Source organism: Rhea americana, unplaced genomic scaffold (assembly GCF_003343005.1).
Source record: "Rhea americana isolate MKP2758 unplaced genomic scaffold, rheAme1 scaffold_80, whole genome shotgun sequence".
Lineage (NCBI taxonomy): Eukaryota > Metazoa > Chordata > Aves > Rheiformes > Rheidae > Rhea > Rhea americana.
This window is the reverse complement of record NW_028186979.1, coordinates 3315220-3332731: the sequence shown is the minus strand read 5'-3', so window position 1 is coordinate 3332731 and position 17512 is coordinate 3315220. Positions and strand designations below refer to the sequence as shown.

General features: G+C 39.2%; 1 protein-coding gene across 3 annotated transcripts in view; it reads left to right on the top strand.

Annotated features, from left to right (window-relative positions):
- Positions 1–17512, top strand: part of KIDINS220 (kinase D interacting substrate 220) — an 88026-nt gene that overhangs the window by 42293 nt on the left and 28221 nt on the right. For all 3 annotated transcript variants that reach the window (XM_085322927.1, XM_085322926.1, XM_085322928.1), the window contains exon 22: positions 671–833. In XM_085322927.1, the coding sequence (XP_085179053.1) occupies positions 671–833 (163 nt within the window). The remainder of the gene's footprint in view (positions 1–670; positions 834–17512) is intronic.

Genomic DNA, 17512 nt, shown 5'->3' with positions numbered 1-17512 from the left:
TAACTCCATGAAGAACTTCGTGAGTAGAGCCTTCAGAATATTAATTGTATATCACATCAACAATCTTAATGCTGTTTTAGCAAAAAATTAGTGAAACTTAAAATACACAAATTATAGCATTGACTTGAATCATTCATTCTTTTTCTACCTTTTAAAATGTGCTTTACTGTTACGCCTTCGGTTATTAACTGAAAACTGCCTGTTATTTACAGCTTTGAATTTAGCTTTATTCACTAAGGTGGCAGCTGCATCTTTACTTGCTTTGACTATGATAATTCATCTCCCACTGTACAGCAACAGTACTAACATAGCTTCCATTTTTAAATTGAAAATTCAGTGCTGTGTGAACTTCTGTGTTGAGTTTTGTAGTAACATAACATTTACTTCAACAGGATGATGGTAATTAATGTTTAACTTGGAGTAGAAGTTGACAGTTTTGGAGAGTTTCATGTTTTGACCAATATCTACAAGAACTCTTATTAGATGGTCAAATTATATTTTTAGATGTGCTATGAGGTGAATTTGAACTTAATGAAATACCAGGAAGTTCACACATCAGCTTAGTGGATTTAGCTGCTATTTTGGCAAAAAGATTTTTCTTTTGAAAGATACAGACTAAAAAATTGTTTTTTTTTTTTGTTTTTTTTTTTTCCCTCTGTGTTATACTCAGGTCGTTTATTGAGAGCTAATCAGATCACGTTCAATTGGGATAGACTGGCTAGTTGGATCAATCTCACAGAGCAGTGGCCATACAGAACATCGTGGCTCATACTACATCTTGAAGAGACTGAAGGTGTTCCAGATCAGCTGACTTTAAAAACCATTTATGAGAGGTAGGCATTATTCTAGCAGTTGCATACACTTTCAATGATTAAAACCTTAATACTTATTAATAATTATTATAATGAATAACACGGCTTTCGAACAGCTACCAAGCTGTAATCTAAAATTCCTAGGATCTTACTCTCTTTCAACTTTCAGCAACTTACTAACTTTTAAATAGCTTTCACTGGTAATTAATGTACTATTTTAAAATGTGTGATTTTTATTAAAAATAAAGAGAAGTATACTAGAATTCTTTTACAGATAGCTAGTTGTGCATCTGTCTCCTCCCTCTTGATACAACTTTTACCTCCACCTTGGCTAAATTGTAAGAGCTTCTTTTCTTTCCTAATTAGTTTGCAGACCTCTCTTCGGATTTCTCTGACATTACTGGTTAAGATCTCAGAAGGTTCACAAATGTTTGTAGTGGTACAYAGTAATTATGTAATAGTAAGTGATCTAATCTAAATGTAAGAACACCCTTTTCACTAATATTAACTACAAAATATTTGATTTTATTTCTTCAACCTACTGACAAATTGCCTAACTTTCTTGGTCGATATCTCAATCCTTTTGTGCGTACTGGGTACTCTAGTAGTTATTTATCTCCTATGCTTGGCTTAGGGTGTTTGGAAGATGTTAGCCTCTTGCTAAGTAGAATACTCTTTACCCAGTGAGGCTGTGTGAAGTCTTTATGTACTTGTTAGACATACACCTGAAACTAATTTGTGGAACTCATTACTGCCATTGATTATTAGTGACAAAAGTAATAAACCTCTTCAGAATGATCAAAGCCTAAAGCCATCTTCAAAGCATTCCACTTTGTGTGTGTTTTCTAAATAAATAAAGGAGGGATTAAGAGACCTGAATTGTTCTCTTAAAAGGATACTATTTCTGTATAAACTAAGATTAAATCTGTATTAAGCTGACTTGAAGAAAAGTATGGGCACAACTAAATGTGAATGAATTGCTCAGATTCTGGATTATTTGCCATTAGTATAGACACTCAGGCTGCTGCTGTGGCGTGTATCAGAATCTATCAGTTCAGATGCAGAGTCGCATGACTCCTACTGTGTTTTTTTTCGGAACCAGATTGTGTTTGGAGTACAACCATTTGAGTGGAGTGACAATTCATGGTAGACTTACAAATTTTTTTATAGTATATAAAACTAGGCTCTGTAATGTGAAGAACTCTGTGTCAGAAAAGGGAAGGTGATGATGATTTTGAATAGTTCTGTTTATATTCTGTGTGCAGCACCAAACAAACAATGAGAAGGAGATAGCGTGCCAACATCCAGGATTCTCTGTCTTCAGCAGATAATACYGATAGTGCTCTTTAATATGAAAATGATTACAAGAATGAATTTATTTTACTATTTAACCATAAAAAAATACATTTATCATAAAATAATAAACATTCCTGCATGCCCAGGAAGAGAGTTGATGTCCACCCAGCTCTGTTGAGCCTGTGTGAGGAACGAGTACACAACTCCTCTGATTTAGTGACAGAGATCTGATCTATCTGGTACTTTAGGTGACCATATTCAGTGTGTGCTGAATATGAAAAGTTCTGTGAATTCTTCTCTGAGATTATTTGATGCTCTAAAAATTCTGTTTTATCTAAAACAATCTTTTCTATATCGTCATTATTCTTTATCCACAACTATTTGAAGTCATTTGACTTTGAAGGGTAGCATCTTCCATATTAGTTTATTTTAGTTCCTGTTCTAGAACTTCACTTCCTCTTTTTTAAAGTATTCTGGTTTATAAAGCAGCTTCCCGATTTTTGAGTCTCATGGGTAGATACCAGATTTTGATGATTTTATAGATTCTGCTCCAGTACTGTGTTTATGTAACTTCTTCCCCGTGTGCACTGAGTGTATGACAAGTGGTAATAAAATCTATATTGTTTTACTGCTGTACCTTTGGGAGCAGATGATAACCAGCACTTTAGTATAAATACAGTTTGTGTTGTAGAAGGGTAATTCAATGTAATAGTTGAACTTGGTACCTGTATGTGTTACATTGTTGTGCCAGCAGATGGCACTAAGACAATAACTGTTTTACAAGTATAGTTCAAACAGCGCTAGGAACAGTTTGTTCTGTTGTTTTGTGGCTTAGAATTATTTTTTATTCATGATGTCAATCCCTAGATATTATTCCCTAGATATTATTTGGAATAATACTGAAAAACAAAGCAAGTATTACTTTGACAACATACAAAAATGTATAGTCAAATTTAAAGAATCAAGTACTCAAGCATTAGGAAAGGGTAGAATAAAAATCACCTGCTGTTAATTTCTTTCTGTATTATGCATTATGCTAAAGTTTCAGATGATCTTAAGCTGCCTCCCCCACCCCCCGTGCCCAATAGGATTACTCCTTTTTGGTATCTGGAGTTAATTTTGCAGACTGTGTAGTGCAGGTTATGTAGTAAGAGAGTGGACCATTTTCTGTCACATCTTAGTGCTATCTGTTGTAATTGAAGAGCATATACTAAAGGAAAGAGTTGTGGTTTATTTATTTATTTTCAGGAAAAGTAAATTCTACAGATTAAGAGCTGCTCCAGAACTATTTGTGATGCTGGACTATGCACTTATATCACAGAATGGTTGAGGTTGAAAGGGACCCCTGGAGATCATCCAGTCCAACCTTCCTGCTCAAGCAGGATCATCTAGAGCATGTTAGATAGGGTTGCAGCCAGGCGGGCCTTGAAKAKCTCCAGASARGRAGACTCCACARCCTCTCTGGGCAACCTGTGCCAGKGCTCCGTCACTCTCACAGGGAAGAAATTCCCCCTCACGGTCAGGCCGAACTTCCTGTGCTTCAATTTCTGCCCATTGYCTCTTGTCCTGTCACACGGGACAACTGAAAAGAGTTTGTCCCYRRCCCCTTGACACCCTCCCTTCAGGTACTTATACACATTAAGATCCCCCCTCAGTCTTCTCTTCCCCAGGCTGAAGAGGCCCAGCTCTCATAGCCGTTCCTCAGAGGGCGGGTGCTCCAGTCCTCTAATCATTTCACTGGACTCTCTCCATGTCTCTCTTGTSCTGGGGAGCCCAGCACTGGACACAGTACTCCAGATGAGGCCTCCCCAGGGCTGAGTAGAGAGGGAGGATCATCTCCCTCATTCTGCTGGCAGCACTCTTCCTCATGCACCCCAGGAGACCRTTGGCCTTCTTGGCCACAAGGGCACATTGCTGGCTCATGGTCAACCTGTCATCCACCAGCACTTTCAGGTCCTTCTCTGCARAGCTGCTCTACAGCACGTCAGCCTCCAGCTTGTCCTGGTGCACAGGGTTGTTCCTTACGATGTGCAGAAACCGTGTACTTGCCCTTGTTGAACCTCAGGAGGTTCCTCTCTRCYCAGCTCTCCAGCCTGTTCCGGTCTCTCTGAATGGCAGCCCAGCCCTCAGGTGTGTCAACCACTCCTCCCAGTTTGGTATCATCGGCAACTTGCTGAGGAGGCACTCTGTCACCTCATCCAGGTCACTGATGAATAACTGGTGAACAAGTCTGGACCCAGTACTGAGCCCTGGGGAGCTCCACTAGTCATGGGTCTCTGCACCACTGATGATGAACCTCTGAGCTCTGCCTTTCAGCCAGTTCTCAATCCACCTCACAGTCTACTCATCTACTCTGGACTTCCTGAGCTTGCCTAGGAGGCTATTATGGGAGACAGTGTTGAAAGCCTTGCTGAAGTCAAGGTAGACACTATCTGCTGCTCTTTCCTCATCTGCCCAGCCAGTCGTTCCATCATAAAGGCTATCAGATTGGTTAAGCATGCTTTCCCCTCAGTGAATCCATGCTGTGACCACTCCTGATCACCTTCTTTTCTTCCACAGGCTTGGAGATTATATCCAGAGCAAGCTGTTTCATCCCCTTTCCAGGGCTGGAGGTGAGGCTGACTGGCCTGTAGTTGCCTGGGTCGTCCTAGCCCTTTTTGAAGACTGGAGTGATATTGGCTTTCTTCCAGTTCTCCATGACCTTTCAAAGATAATGGGAGAGTGGCTTAGCAGTGACATCTGTCAGCTCCCTCAGTATTCATGGGCCCGGATGGGATGCACCTGTGGATTTATGGATGTCAGGTTTGCCTAAAGGATCTCTAACCCGATCCTCCTTGACCAAGGGAAAGTCTGTCCTKTCTTTGGACTTCCTCCCTTGTCTGCAGGCTCTGGAATTCCTGGGGGCTGCCCTTAGCAGTGAAGACCAAAGAAAGCATTCAATAACTCTGCCTTCTCTGTATGCCTTGTGAGCAGGGCCCCTGTCCCGTTCGGTAGCAGGCCCACGTTTTCCCCAGTCTTCCTCTTGCTACCGATATATTTGAAGAATCTCTTCTTGTTGTCCTTGACATCCCTTGCCAGATTTAGTTCCAAGTGGGCCTTAGCCTTCCTTGTTGCATCTCTGCATCCTCTGAYGGCATTCTTACATTCCTCTCAAGTGGTCCGTCCCCTCTTCCRCATTCTGTGTACTTTCCTCTTCTGTTTTGCCAGCTGTCTGTTTTTGAGTTTTGCCAGGAGCTGCGTGCTCATCCATGCAGGTCTCCTGTTCCCTTTGCTTGACTTCTTACTCATAGGGATGCAGTGCTCTTGAGTTTGGAAGAAGTGATGCTTGAATATTAACCAGCTCTCTTGGATCCCTCCCTCTTCCCCCCCCCCAGGGCCTTAACCCATGGGATTCCTCCAAGTAGGTCTCTGAAGAGGCCAAAGTCTGCTCTCCTGAAGTCTAGGGTTGTGATCCTGCTTATTGGCTTGCTTCCTCCACGCAGGATCCTGAACTCCACCATCTTGTGGTCGCTGCAGCCRCGGCTGCCCCCAACCTTCACATCTCTAACCAGTTCTCCTTTGTTGGTTAGGACAAGGTCCAGCAGGACACCCCTGCTTGTTGGCTCTTCCACCATCTGTGTCAAAGTTTTCATCGATGCTCTGCAGGAACCTTCTGAACTGTCAGTGCCTAGCTGGGTTACCCAGTCCTTCCAGTGGAGATCAGGGTGGTTGAAGTCCCCCATGAGAACCAGGGCCTGCGATCATGAGGCTACTTCCAGCTGTCTGTAGAAGGCCTATGTGCTTCCTCTTCCTGATCAGGTGGCCTGTATTAGAGACCCACAACAGTGTCATACCTTTTTTGGATGGTGTTTGTGCCTCCTTTGGGACATGGTAGCAGCTTGTGATTCTGACAGTAGTCTGATTGTGATTCTGTAGTCTGACAGTAAGCTCTGAGCATTCAGAGCAGTGTCTGAAGCTATGAACTCTGCTGTCAGTACCTGGAAGTGCTATTAAAAAAAACACGGATAGCTAGGAATCACAGATGGTTTACTATATACATATACCTTTATCTGTTCYTCAATTTGTTTTTAAAAGGGCATAAAAAAACTGACTCTAATATATTCTTACCTTGAAGGTTTGTTGGGGAAAGTAAGTTTCTTGGTGCTTTTCTATAGACATTGTGAAAGATGATTGCAAAAACAGTTCTGTCAGGATTAGTAAATCTTTATCACACTATATAGAGTTGGGAAGACCTTTTAAATATTGTATGGGCCGCATCTAGGATGTTTCTTTTTTAAAGAAACAAAATTGGGCTTATTTGCAAGATAGGCAGCTTTGCAGACAAATCTTTTGGATGGAGTTGCTCTGTTGCTCGCAGTTGCTCTGGGAGAGGCACTATGCTGTAATTCTTCTTTGATCATGAGTAGAGGGGAGCAAGGGAACCAAGCCTATGCTTTGTAATTCTATTAAACTTTGAAAGTAATGTTGAGTCTGGATTGTTGCTTCCATTCTAGGGTCTGGAGGAAAAATTTCTCTTAAGCCATTTAATTTTTTTAAACCTGAATTGCCGTATCTTCTCATTTCTAACTTCTTACTTCCAGCCTCTCTCTGTGCTGGTGTGATTCTTCTCTTGGCTTATCTTACCAGTTAGTATACTTACTAGCAGCAGTATTTATTCCTTTGATTTTTATCTGTTATCTTTCCAAGTCATTTCACGCCATCAGGATTTTCATGCGGTGTATTTCTGTATCAAGAAAGGCTACTAATTCTGATTTCTTTTATATTGTGTTTTCCTTCCTGTTTTGTATTAACTGGCACTATTGCCCACCTCTTTGACATGGTCTACTTCTATTATTTTTACCATTTCATTAATTATAGCAGACTAATATCCCTGTACATTTAAGTTGGGCTGAATTCTTCGTGTTGCTGTAAAGAATCTCCTTACTGTCAGTTCTTTTTGTAATGCTAAAATGTCTGGCAGAAGTTGCAAAGAGATAGGAATAAAATACCTGATATTTCTATAAATTCAGTCATCAGGGAATTAAGTTGCCAGATTCAACAAGTTTGAATATTTGTAACTTCTCAGACTTGTAAATTAGCAATTATTATTTTGATTCTGACAGACATCTAGGTCGTTATTTCTTTTCCCTGAAGACATTGATTCTTTCAATTTGAGGTATCTGATCTGAATTTTGGCCAACTTGTTTTCAATTTTCTGACATTTTCTGCTTTTTAAGAAATACATGAAGCAGTGATTTGTTGTTGACACCTTGTCCATTACAGTTCATGCTGTTAAAACTGATTGTATGGAAGGGAATGTCGTCTCACTCCCTCTAAATTTGCTCACTAAATGAGAATTTACTGAAGACATTTTATGTGTTTACGTCCTTCTTTTTATCATGGCAGAGACCAAAGTCCATAGTACTTTGTCTGTTGGAAGAGGTTCCTAGAAGTCATTAAGTAGTTGAATAACTGTCTTGTCATTAGGCCTTTTCTATGTGAAATCTGAGGAGATTAGTTAAACAATTTCTGCATATGAGAGCTAATCATTTCTTTTCCATGTCTTCTCAAGCTTTTTTTAAGCTGTTGGTAGGCGGTGTGCTGTCTTCATTGATTAGACTGTTCAATTTGTTAAGGTTTATAAAGTTGAAGATGAAACCTAAGACATGTATATGCCCTTTGAGTTCAAAAGTACAATTCAGAAAATGACTACCTAACTTGTAAACACTTGAAAAAAGTATGTGTCTAWTTTTTTTCACCTGAATTTCATGTGATATTTCGAGTTCTATGACTGTGAATGCCCAGAATTGCTAATGACTTGCCTAAGCTGAGTCTTGTGGTACTTTCCTTGCATCTAAGCCTATTCAGGATCTTTAAGAGTCTGTATCTGAAACATTTAACAAACAAACAAACAAAAATGGATGAATAGATGGATTTTGAGCATGTTTATAGCAGAAATTCAGTACAAAAAACCCATGGCAGCTGAGGCTTCTTTCATACAAAAATACATGTAGAAGGGCAAGGAAGGCAGTACCTACCTCACATATTATTCTGTAGTGGTAGTGAGTGCTTTTTGCGGGGGACAGGTCATATGACTGGTTGCAGAAATGTTCTGCTCAGCTGCCCAAACAGGCTTGGGTGCTGTACTAGAGCTAAGTGTCAGTTGGCCTTTTCAAAACAAAATGGTAGGGAGCACTCTGTAGGCTACCAGAACAACTTCATGACCTTCTAGCTACCTATWATGGAAGACCCCTTGGAAAAAAGAGTTAGTATAAAGTTGATGATAGATCCTGAGAACTGTCCGATGGTCATAGCTGGATGCCACTGGGGCCAGACATTCACCTAGGAAGAGGATGCATCCATGTGTTTTCCTCTTTCTCATGGGGTTTAGATCTGTGTTTTTTTTACCTTTCTGAATACTAACCATGTGCATCCATGTACAGAGAGGAAATGGGTAGTGTGTCGAGGGAGATCATCGTAAGAGAGACTGTGACACTTTGTCTCAGTGCTCCGAGATACTGGGGGAGGAGGATCCTTGATTCTGTTTTTACATTTTGTTTAATGATAATAACATATGGAATTTAGGTATTCACACAACCTTCTATACAGCATTTTGAATAGGCTAGTTTTGTTGTTACTCTGCTCATCATGTTTGATGTCATGAGAGACAGTCCTAGTTGTCACTCCTTGCTCGGGCTTTGCTCAAGGAACTTAAGCTGAGGTGCTAAGACAAGGCTTCTCAGTCCTTTCTGAAGATCACTTTGACAAGTGGCTGCAGTTCCCTAAATTTCTGTGTTATGCCTATTCCGATACTCATTCAAAATATGAGAACYTGAGAGCTTGGCTTAGGATGCGGAAAGCTCTCATGAGCCATCTGTTCAGATTAGGAGCTCCTCAACTTGCTTACTTTCCTTGAGGACATGTTTTTTAGGAAGCTAAAGGAAACTATGGAAATCAAGAGTCTTAAGTCTTTGATTTTGAAAGATGAGACATATCTTCCAACATTAGAAAATGGTTGTGCTTTTCTTAAAAGTTGTAAATAACCATTGTTGGTGTTTTTAACAGTGTATAATTTATCCATCACTTTGGCTGAATTTAACCTCTGTGCTAAAGTATTTGTGTAGACATGTGTGTGTGCATACCTATGGCATTCAAATTGAATGGCAAACCAATTTGCAAAAGCAAAGCATACCAACTTTAGAATAGTGCGATATTTTTCTTTTATTCAGGATTCTTTTGTGTGGAAGACTGAAGGATCTAAGCTAATTCACTTAGTACTTTTAAAAATACTTTTACAGTTGATATACCATTCTGAAGAATAACTTCTGGGAGACATCTGCTCTAACTATATAAATATCATGGAAGAGTATTGGTATTTCTTGATTTCTTCAGTTCTAGATGTTATCTTACCAGTTTTAGGATTAAGATATAATTTTGCTTGCATTATTCCCCCTCCCCCCAACAAAGTTGTTCGTTTTTGGAAGTAACCATAGAAACAGTTATCTCTAGTAGTGGTAACTAAAGAAATGATTAATCTCTCATTACAGAGACAGTGTTGGGACCTCATCCTCTGTTTCTCTCTCTCCTTTTTTTTTTTTTTTTTTTTTTCCTTTTTCAGGTTAAACTGGTAAAGACTAATTCAGTTATAAATGTACCAGCGGTTGACTAATGTAGATTTGGTGTTCTATAAATGTGCTTTCATTGTGTTTTACTGATAAGTTAAAATCTTTTGTGTACTAAGCCTGTGTGAATCAAAGTAGGAGATCACTTGTGCAAGTTAAAACATTTTTCTATATGACRTAGAATTGAGTATGTGTACTTCATTGTTTTCTACTCCAATTTAAGAAAATGTATTTACAACATACTAAAAATAGTACCAAAATATAAATGATATGAAAATTATTAAAGAAATCTGATTTCATAAAACAATCAGAAAATAGTATTCTGTAGCGCTAGTAGTAAAATTTATTTTTCCCCATATAAAGCCTCATTTATTTTTATAGCAATTTGATGACACATCTGCTTGCTTTATTCAGCTGAAAAGAAAATGTTGGTTCTTGGTGTTTTGTAAAATTGCTTTGTTAAATTATTTTCGAAATCGTTCAACTTTTAACAAATGACATTTGATACTAACATTGGAAAGCAATTTTAGCTAATTAAGTAGATCCTTCTATAAACCATTGGAACATTAAGATGACAAACTGTTCATTCAGGATTATTTTAATTGGTACAATTATTGTAATTTTGTTGCAATTATGTGTTGAGCTAAAAGCTTTTGTCTAAATCATTTGAAGGTTTTTTTGTTAATATACATAAGTAAGAAGAAAAAGAATAAAATAAAACCTGAAGATAAGCATTATCTGTCTACTTTTCCATTACAGTGTTTTAGACAAGTATCTATTAAACTATTCTTTCTAAAAATTGTTTTACATATTTTCGGCARATCTCTAGCAATGTTAAAACTGAACAAGATCATTTGAAATGTAACTTTTCTGAAAGGTTGTCACATTAATTCCAGTTTTGACACTGTTTGAATACCTCTTAATAAAAAGGATAAAATTGACTTTTGAGAGATTTGTGGGTTGCATGAAATCTATTAATGTATTAGTTTAGGAAGTGTAGCTTTTCRGGGATTATAGAAATTAAAGATGAAAAAGCTATGTAAGTTTCCTCATTCATCACTCTGATAATGTTATCTACAGTAATTCTTATCTACAGTAATTCTTTTCTAGGCTAGTTTTAAATAAATCAGTTTCTTTAAATAAATGATTTATAGGCATTACTTCTAAATATTTAACCTGCTTTGTTTTTCAATTTTATTGTGTCCTATTTAAAAAGCAGGGCACGTAAAGTTACCATGTTCTTTATTATTGTGCTAATCATGGGGTCTTGATGTTAATAGACAACATCTCAATTAAGTAGTAGGATATTCTTTCCCAAACTTTGACTGTATAAGTATACCTGTGTGAAGGTCTGTTAAGACCTTCATGACTTGAGAGAAGAAAGTACCAGGGGACATGGCAAGTAAGCAGAAAGTTCAGATGAAAAGACATTAGAGAGAGAAAAATGACTGGAGCAAAAAGCTAATTAGAACAAGGCAAAGGAAGTTTTCTGAGTACTTTAAGCTTTTTATGTGGTCCTCTTATTCCTCATGCGGTAATAATTCATATTTCTGAATTACTCCCCAGTTAAGTCTTCAAATACTTAAAATGTAGTTAATGTGTATTAATGGCATCTCTCCAAAATGCTAATGTGTATAGTTTAATCCCTTCCAAACTTAGCTGATTGAAACTAGTTTAGGACAAAATACAGCAGCCTTAATTTTAGCAACCCTATAAACAAAATTTCAAGAACAAAACTTTTAGTTCTAACCTGCTGAAGTTGATTCATATGACTTCTGTACTTTTGGGGGAATCAATAAGGTTGCCAAATAAAACTGAGAATAATGCATTGCCTTTTTGAATCCACTGGATATCTTTATCAGGAAGAGAAGAGGAGACGAAATACTTGCTTCATCTTCTGAAAATACTTGCCACTTACTGCGGTGTAAAAGCATGCCAAGTAAGCAGTAACATGGGGTATCAAGTGCTGTGGAAATTGATGCTCTAGTATTCTTTTCAATTACTTGTTCAGATACCCATACAAAAAATTTGTCTCAGTTGGTCAGTTCTGTCATAGGAGGCTACTTCATAAGGGCAAGATGAAGGAATAGATTAAGTAGTCCAGAYGATGAACTGTGTAAAGGAAGTAAAATTCCTTTGCTTCTGGTTGACTTTCCTCTAGTTGTTAACCTATAAAAGTTAATGTCATATAGCAAATTTATCTTTTTGCCCTCTGTTTCTGGATAGGATTAATAACAGATTGACRGACTGATATACAGCTTATTCTGGGAAATGGAACTTGGACTTCTGTGAACAAGGTTTTTGCCAGGGACATACGGAGGAGGGCTGCCCTTTCATATGGTCCTGAGGTTTAACTGTATGCTCTGATATTACAGCCCTGGAATAGCATCTTCTAGTGGAGACTAGAGTGGACCATGGTGATATCTAATGCTATAAGACCTGCAAATGTTTGCTGAATTTTTGTAGTCTACAGCTGAAGGAATGACTAAAAGAATCCCTGCATCAAGTCATAGAGTTACATTGTAACTGGCATTCAATGATGTAAACATCAGGAACAGACTAATAATATATTCTGGTATGCTAGTTGTATTTTACTTGTGTGAGTGATCTTGTGGGACTTGTCAGTGAGACGTAATTACTTTTTCACTTACAGATCAGTGTTCGGCTGTCTTAGATTCTTTTGTATTACTCTATTTTTCAACTTTTTCTTCTATATAATGAATGTGTTTCTTTTTCGAATTCTTTTGCTTTAATTCAAAAGACACTGTGAAACTGTGAGTGAATCCAGGCATTTGTAACTATATTAACACGTATTTTTAATGATAATGAGTGCTGATGTAGGGAATAACCTAGAAAGTCAAATTTAAGTTTGATATTTATAACATGGCTCAATGGCAGAGCATGATATTGTGTGGAGGGGACTGATTTAATGAACATCAATCTTTTAAGGCTCAAAATGCTTTTTCTTTCTAAAAGGATCAAAAGTTGCAACACTCAGTTTTGCAAAGAGAGATTTCCTGATACCTACTGTAATAGGAGGAGTTTTTAAATAGCTATTGCATCTGTTCAGTGAAGTTTCTGTAGTATTTAATATGCACTGTAGGGTGTATAATTTTTGTTGAGATAGCTATATCAAACCATGGCTTTGCTTTTTCTTGTCTTTTAATTCATTTTATTTGTAGCATTGAGTGCACGGCAGCTTTTTACTTCTGTTTTGTGCAGATGCGTATCTATAAACAGTTATTCCTTTTGAGTATCCAAACTGCTTATTACAAACTTCAACTTGAAAAAAAATATTTGCAGCAGTATTTTAAATACATTGTTACTGCTGCAAATTTTCTTAAGTATTTTCTGTCAGAGCTTTTAATCAGGAAGAAATACACCTTTATGCATGCAGATAAACTATTCGCAATTATTCTGTGCAGGTAGGAGAGGGATAAGCTAAATAACTTAAAGTAAAATATTGTTATTGATATCATATTACCAGATATTGAAGATCAGATGCTTCATTATCAGGTTGCTAAGCATCAAAAATTTTTATTGCATCGCAGAATAGTCCAAATTTTCCAGTTTTCTGTTTCCAGGCATCACATGTTCAAGAAAGAAATGTTTTTATCATTTTTAATGCAAAATTATTTCATTCTTTAAAGATACATTTTTATCTTGAACTGTATTGAGAGAAAAATTTAAATATGATAATTTAATGCCTTTTGTTGCTCTAATTATTATTAAATTATTTAATGTTACTAATTAACCCTGTTTTCTGTGAAATTCAAAAGTTAAATGACTCTTGTCCCCACAGTTACTTGCTGCTGTAAAACACATGAGAAAGTAACAGCTTTAGGTATGCAAAGACTAACTTGTAGAATTTCTTTGTTTTCACCTTCAGAGAGATTTGAAAGAGCAGGAAGAATGGCCCTTTAGAACCTTAGAACTTAAGGAAAAGTCAAGCTTCAACTTAYGGGGCATAGCAAGGGCAGGCTGCTCCACAAGGCAAAAGGCAAGCTGGGAATGGAGGGCAACGGCAAGGCAAGCAGGGTGTTGATTTCATGAACAAGTCCCACACTACCCAAACAAGAAGAGTAGAGTAGATTCAGCTGCATGGTCAGCAAATAGCCTAGCAATTCCCAGGCAAGTCTGTAGCCCCACAGCAGGTTTGTGATCATACCAGGAGGTCAAGTCAGTCACCCCTGGAAGGAGGGAGCTTGCTCTGGACGTAATCTCCAAGCCTGTGGAGGAAAAGGTGATCAGGTGTAGTCAGCATGGATTCACCGAGGGGAAATCATACTTAACCAATCTGATAGCCTTTATGATGGAATGACTGGCTGGGTAGATAAGGGGAGAGCAGCAGACAGTGTCTACCTTGATTTCAGCAAGCCTTTCAACACTGTCTCCCGTAACTACCTCCTAGAGAAGCTCAGGAAGTCYAGAGTAGATGAGTAGACTGTGAGGTGGATTGAGAACTGGCTGAAAGGCAGAGCTCAGAGGTTCATCATCAGTGGTGCAGAGTCTCGGTGGTGGCCTGTAGGTAGCAGTGTCTCCCAGGGCTCAGTACTGGGTCCCAGCCTGTTCAACCTCTTCATCAATGACCTGGATGAGGGGACAGAGTGCCTCCTCAGCAAGTTGGCTGATGATACCAAGCTGGGAGGAGTGGCTGATACACCTGAGGGCTGTGCTACCATTCAGAGAGACCTGGACAGGCTGGAGAGTTGGGCAGAGAGGAACCTCCTGAGGTTCAACAAGGGCAAGTGCAGAGTCCTGCACCTTGGGAGAAATATCCCTGTACACCAGGACAAGCTAGGGGGTGGACCTGTTGAAGAGCAGCTCTGCAGAGAAGGACCTGGGAGTGCTGGTGGAGCCAGCAATGTGCCCTAGTGCTCAGGAAGGCCAATGGTCTCCTTGGGTGTATTAGGAAGAGTGCTGCCAGCAGAATGAGGGAGATGATTCTCCCTCTCTACTCAGCCCTGGTGAGGCCTCATCTCGAKTACTGTGTCCAGTGCTGGGCTCCCTGGGACAAGAGAGACATGGAGCTCCTGGAGAGAGTCCAGAATAGGRYTGTGAGGATGATTAGGGGACCAGAGAGATCTGGGCCTGCTTAGCGTGGAGAAGAGAAGACTGGGAAGTCTTAATGTATCAATGTRTACAAATATCTCAAAGGAGGGCATCAAGAGTCTGGGGCCAGACTCTTTTCAGTGGTGTGCCCAGTGACAGGACAAGCAGCAATGGGCACAAAGTGAAACACAGGAAGTTCCGCCTGAATATGAGGGAGAACTTCTTCACTATGAGAGTGACAGAGCCCTGGAACAGGTTGCTCAGAGAGGTTGTGGAGCCTCCTTCCCTGGAGATATTCAAAACCCACTCAGACACAATTCTGTGCAACATGCTCTGGGTGACCCTGCTTGRGCAGRRGGATTGGACTACCTGATCTGCAGAGTCCCTTCCAACCACAATCACTCTGTGATTCAGTGAGTCAGCGTACCAGCAGGGTACATGGATGTAAGCAAGTGTCTGTACAGTGCATCTCAGCCCAAAACCAATGTCAAAGACCTGAGCTTAAATGCAGTTCAGAGTTAAGCAAGAGAGGTGCCCAGTGAGGTTTTTCACAGCTGTCTGATGCCAGGTTATTCAACTGCACAGGCTTCAATATGTAAACCAGCAGTGGGCTGTTGGCTTCTGAACAGTAGTATTGTTCATCATATTCAGAACACTGTTCATATTCAGACTTAAGCAGAGCATAGAAATGCAGCTAAGTTGTTTCATGTGACTCGTCAGCTGTGTTTTATTTAAATCTATGTCACATTTTCTTTTGGCATTTTACTTCGTAGATTTAAATGTTGAAGTAGGCTGCTCTTTCATTCTTCAGTCTCTTAGTTGTCATTTTGGCAGTTTAAACTTTCATGTCTAGAATATTCAAGAGTAAATATACATAACTAATGTGTCCATTAGAGGTATTTTTAATCTATGATATTTACAGACATCCATATGCTTCCGATCAGTTTCATTATAGTTGCATATCTAAGGCAAAATGGAAGTACCTAAGTTAGTAGTTAAATATTAATGTAGAGTAGATAGTTTTCAGATTTTGTTGAATATACATATTTTACTAGATTTCTGTCTTTTTTCTTTTATGATTCACTCCTTGAGGTGAAGATCACTATTAGCTTCTACTTGTAGTTTTTTTTTTTTTCTCTCCTTAACGCTATTGGAAAATGAACTGTTTTCATTGTTTGAAATGGTGAACCTTTCAGAGTCTTTTAAGTTTCACTTACTAAAGAAACACCACCTTTTATTCTCTCAAAGCTGGAGCCTGTGAAGCCTTTTCTTTCCTTATGTTGAACTTCCTTTCAGTGAATAATCCTACTATAATCTAAAGGATTTAATGCAGCTCATAATATAATACAGGATCAGAACTTTGGTTAGAATAGGTTGCAGCTAATTTTATGCCATGGATTTGTTATTTCTCCGGCATAGGGAAATATGCATAAAGTTATTCATAGATGCTGCTTGTAACAGTATGATACGGCAGTAGTCTCCGTTTTTTAGGTACTGAGTCCATTCCATTATTCTCTTTAAAGTCAAGTAAAATTTATAGGAATATGTTAATGCTGCTTTTAGTACAGCGTAGAAGCTTGAAAGATTAGAGCACACCTGAAATGCATTTTCATTTTAAATGACTTGTATTTACCTCAAACATTTAGTTTTRATCCTCAATTCATTTTATATCTTATAATAAGGAGTGCTAAATACTATGTAAATGTGGTGTCTCTGGAATAATCCATAGTATGTGACATTCTAGTTTTTATGGAGATCTAAAAATAAAAATGAAAGAGTATCAGTGTTTTTAAGAAACTCATGAATTGTGAAAAAAAGCTCATTCAGCTAGTGATAGACCTACCTCGTTAGCGGCATTGAAAAAACAAATCAGTTATAATCAGAATTCCCCCAAAAAACCCTGACTTACACACAAGTGTGTGTCTTTTTAATGTAACAGATTCTTGACTGCAATTTGATAGGTTACTGAACGTATCTAATGTTGTCGTCTTCCCTTTTCATCCCTATTTCTTTGTCCTCTTTTATACTTCCTTCAGTGTACTTCAGTCCTTTCCCTCCTTTCCACAGGATCATAGAATCAGTAAGGTTGGAAGGGACCCCTGGAGATCATCCAGTCCAAGCTCCCTGCTCAGAGGGTCACCTAGAGCGTGTTAGACGGGGTTGCATCCAGGCGGGCCTTGAAGAGCTCCAGACAAGGAGACTCCACCACCTCTCTGGGCAACCTGTGCCAGGGTTCGGTCACTCTCACAGGGAAGAAATTCCCCCTCGCGCTCAGGCCGAACTTCYTGTGCTTCAATTTCTGCCCATTGCCTCTTGTCCTGTCACACGGGACAACTGAAAAGAGTTTGTCCCCGGCCCCTTGGACTCGCTCCAGGAGCTCCATGTCTCTCTTGTCCTGGGAGCCCAGCACTGGACACAGTACTCGAGATGAGGCCTCACCAGGGCTGAGTAGAGATCATCTCCCTCATTCTGCTGGCAGCACTCTTCCTTAATGCACCCAAGGAGACCATTGGCCTTCCTGAGCACTAGGGCACATTGCTGGCTCATGGTCAACTTGTCATCCACCAGCACTCCCAGGTCCTTCTCTGCAAAGCTGCTCTTCAGCAGGTCAGCCCCCAGCTTGTCCTGGTGTACAGGGTTATTTCTCCCGAGGTGTAGGACTCTGCACTTGCCCTTGTTGAACCTCAGGAGGTTCCTCTCTGCCCAACTCTCCAGCCTGTCCAGGTCTCTCTGAATGGTAGCACAGCCCTC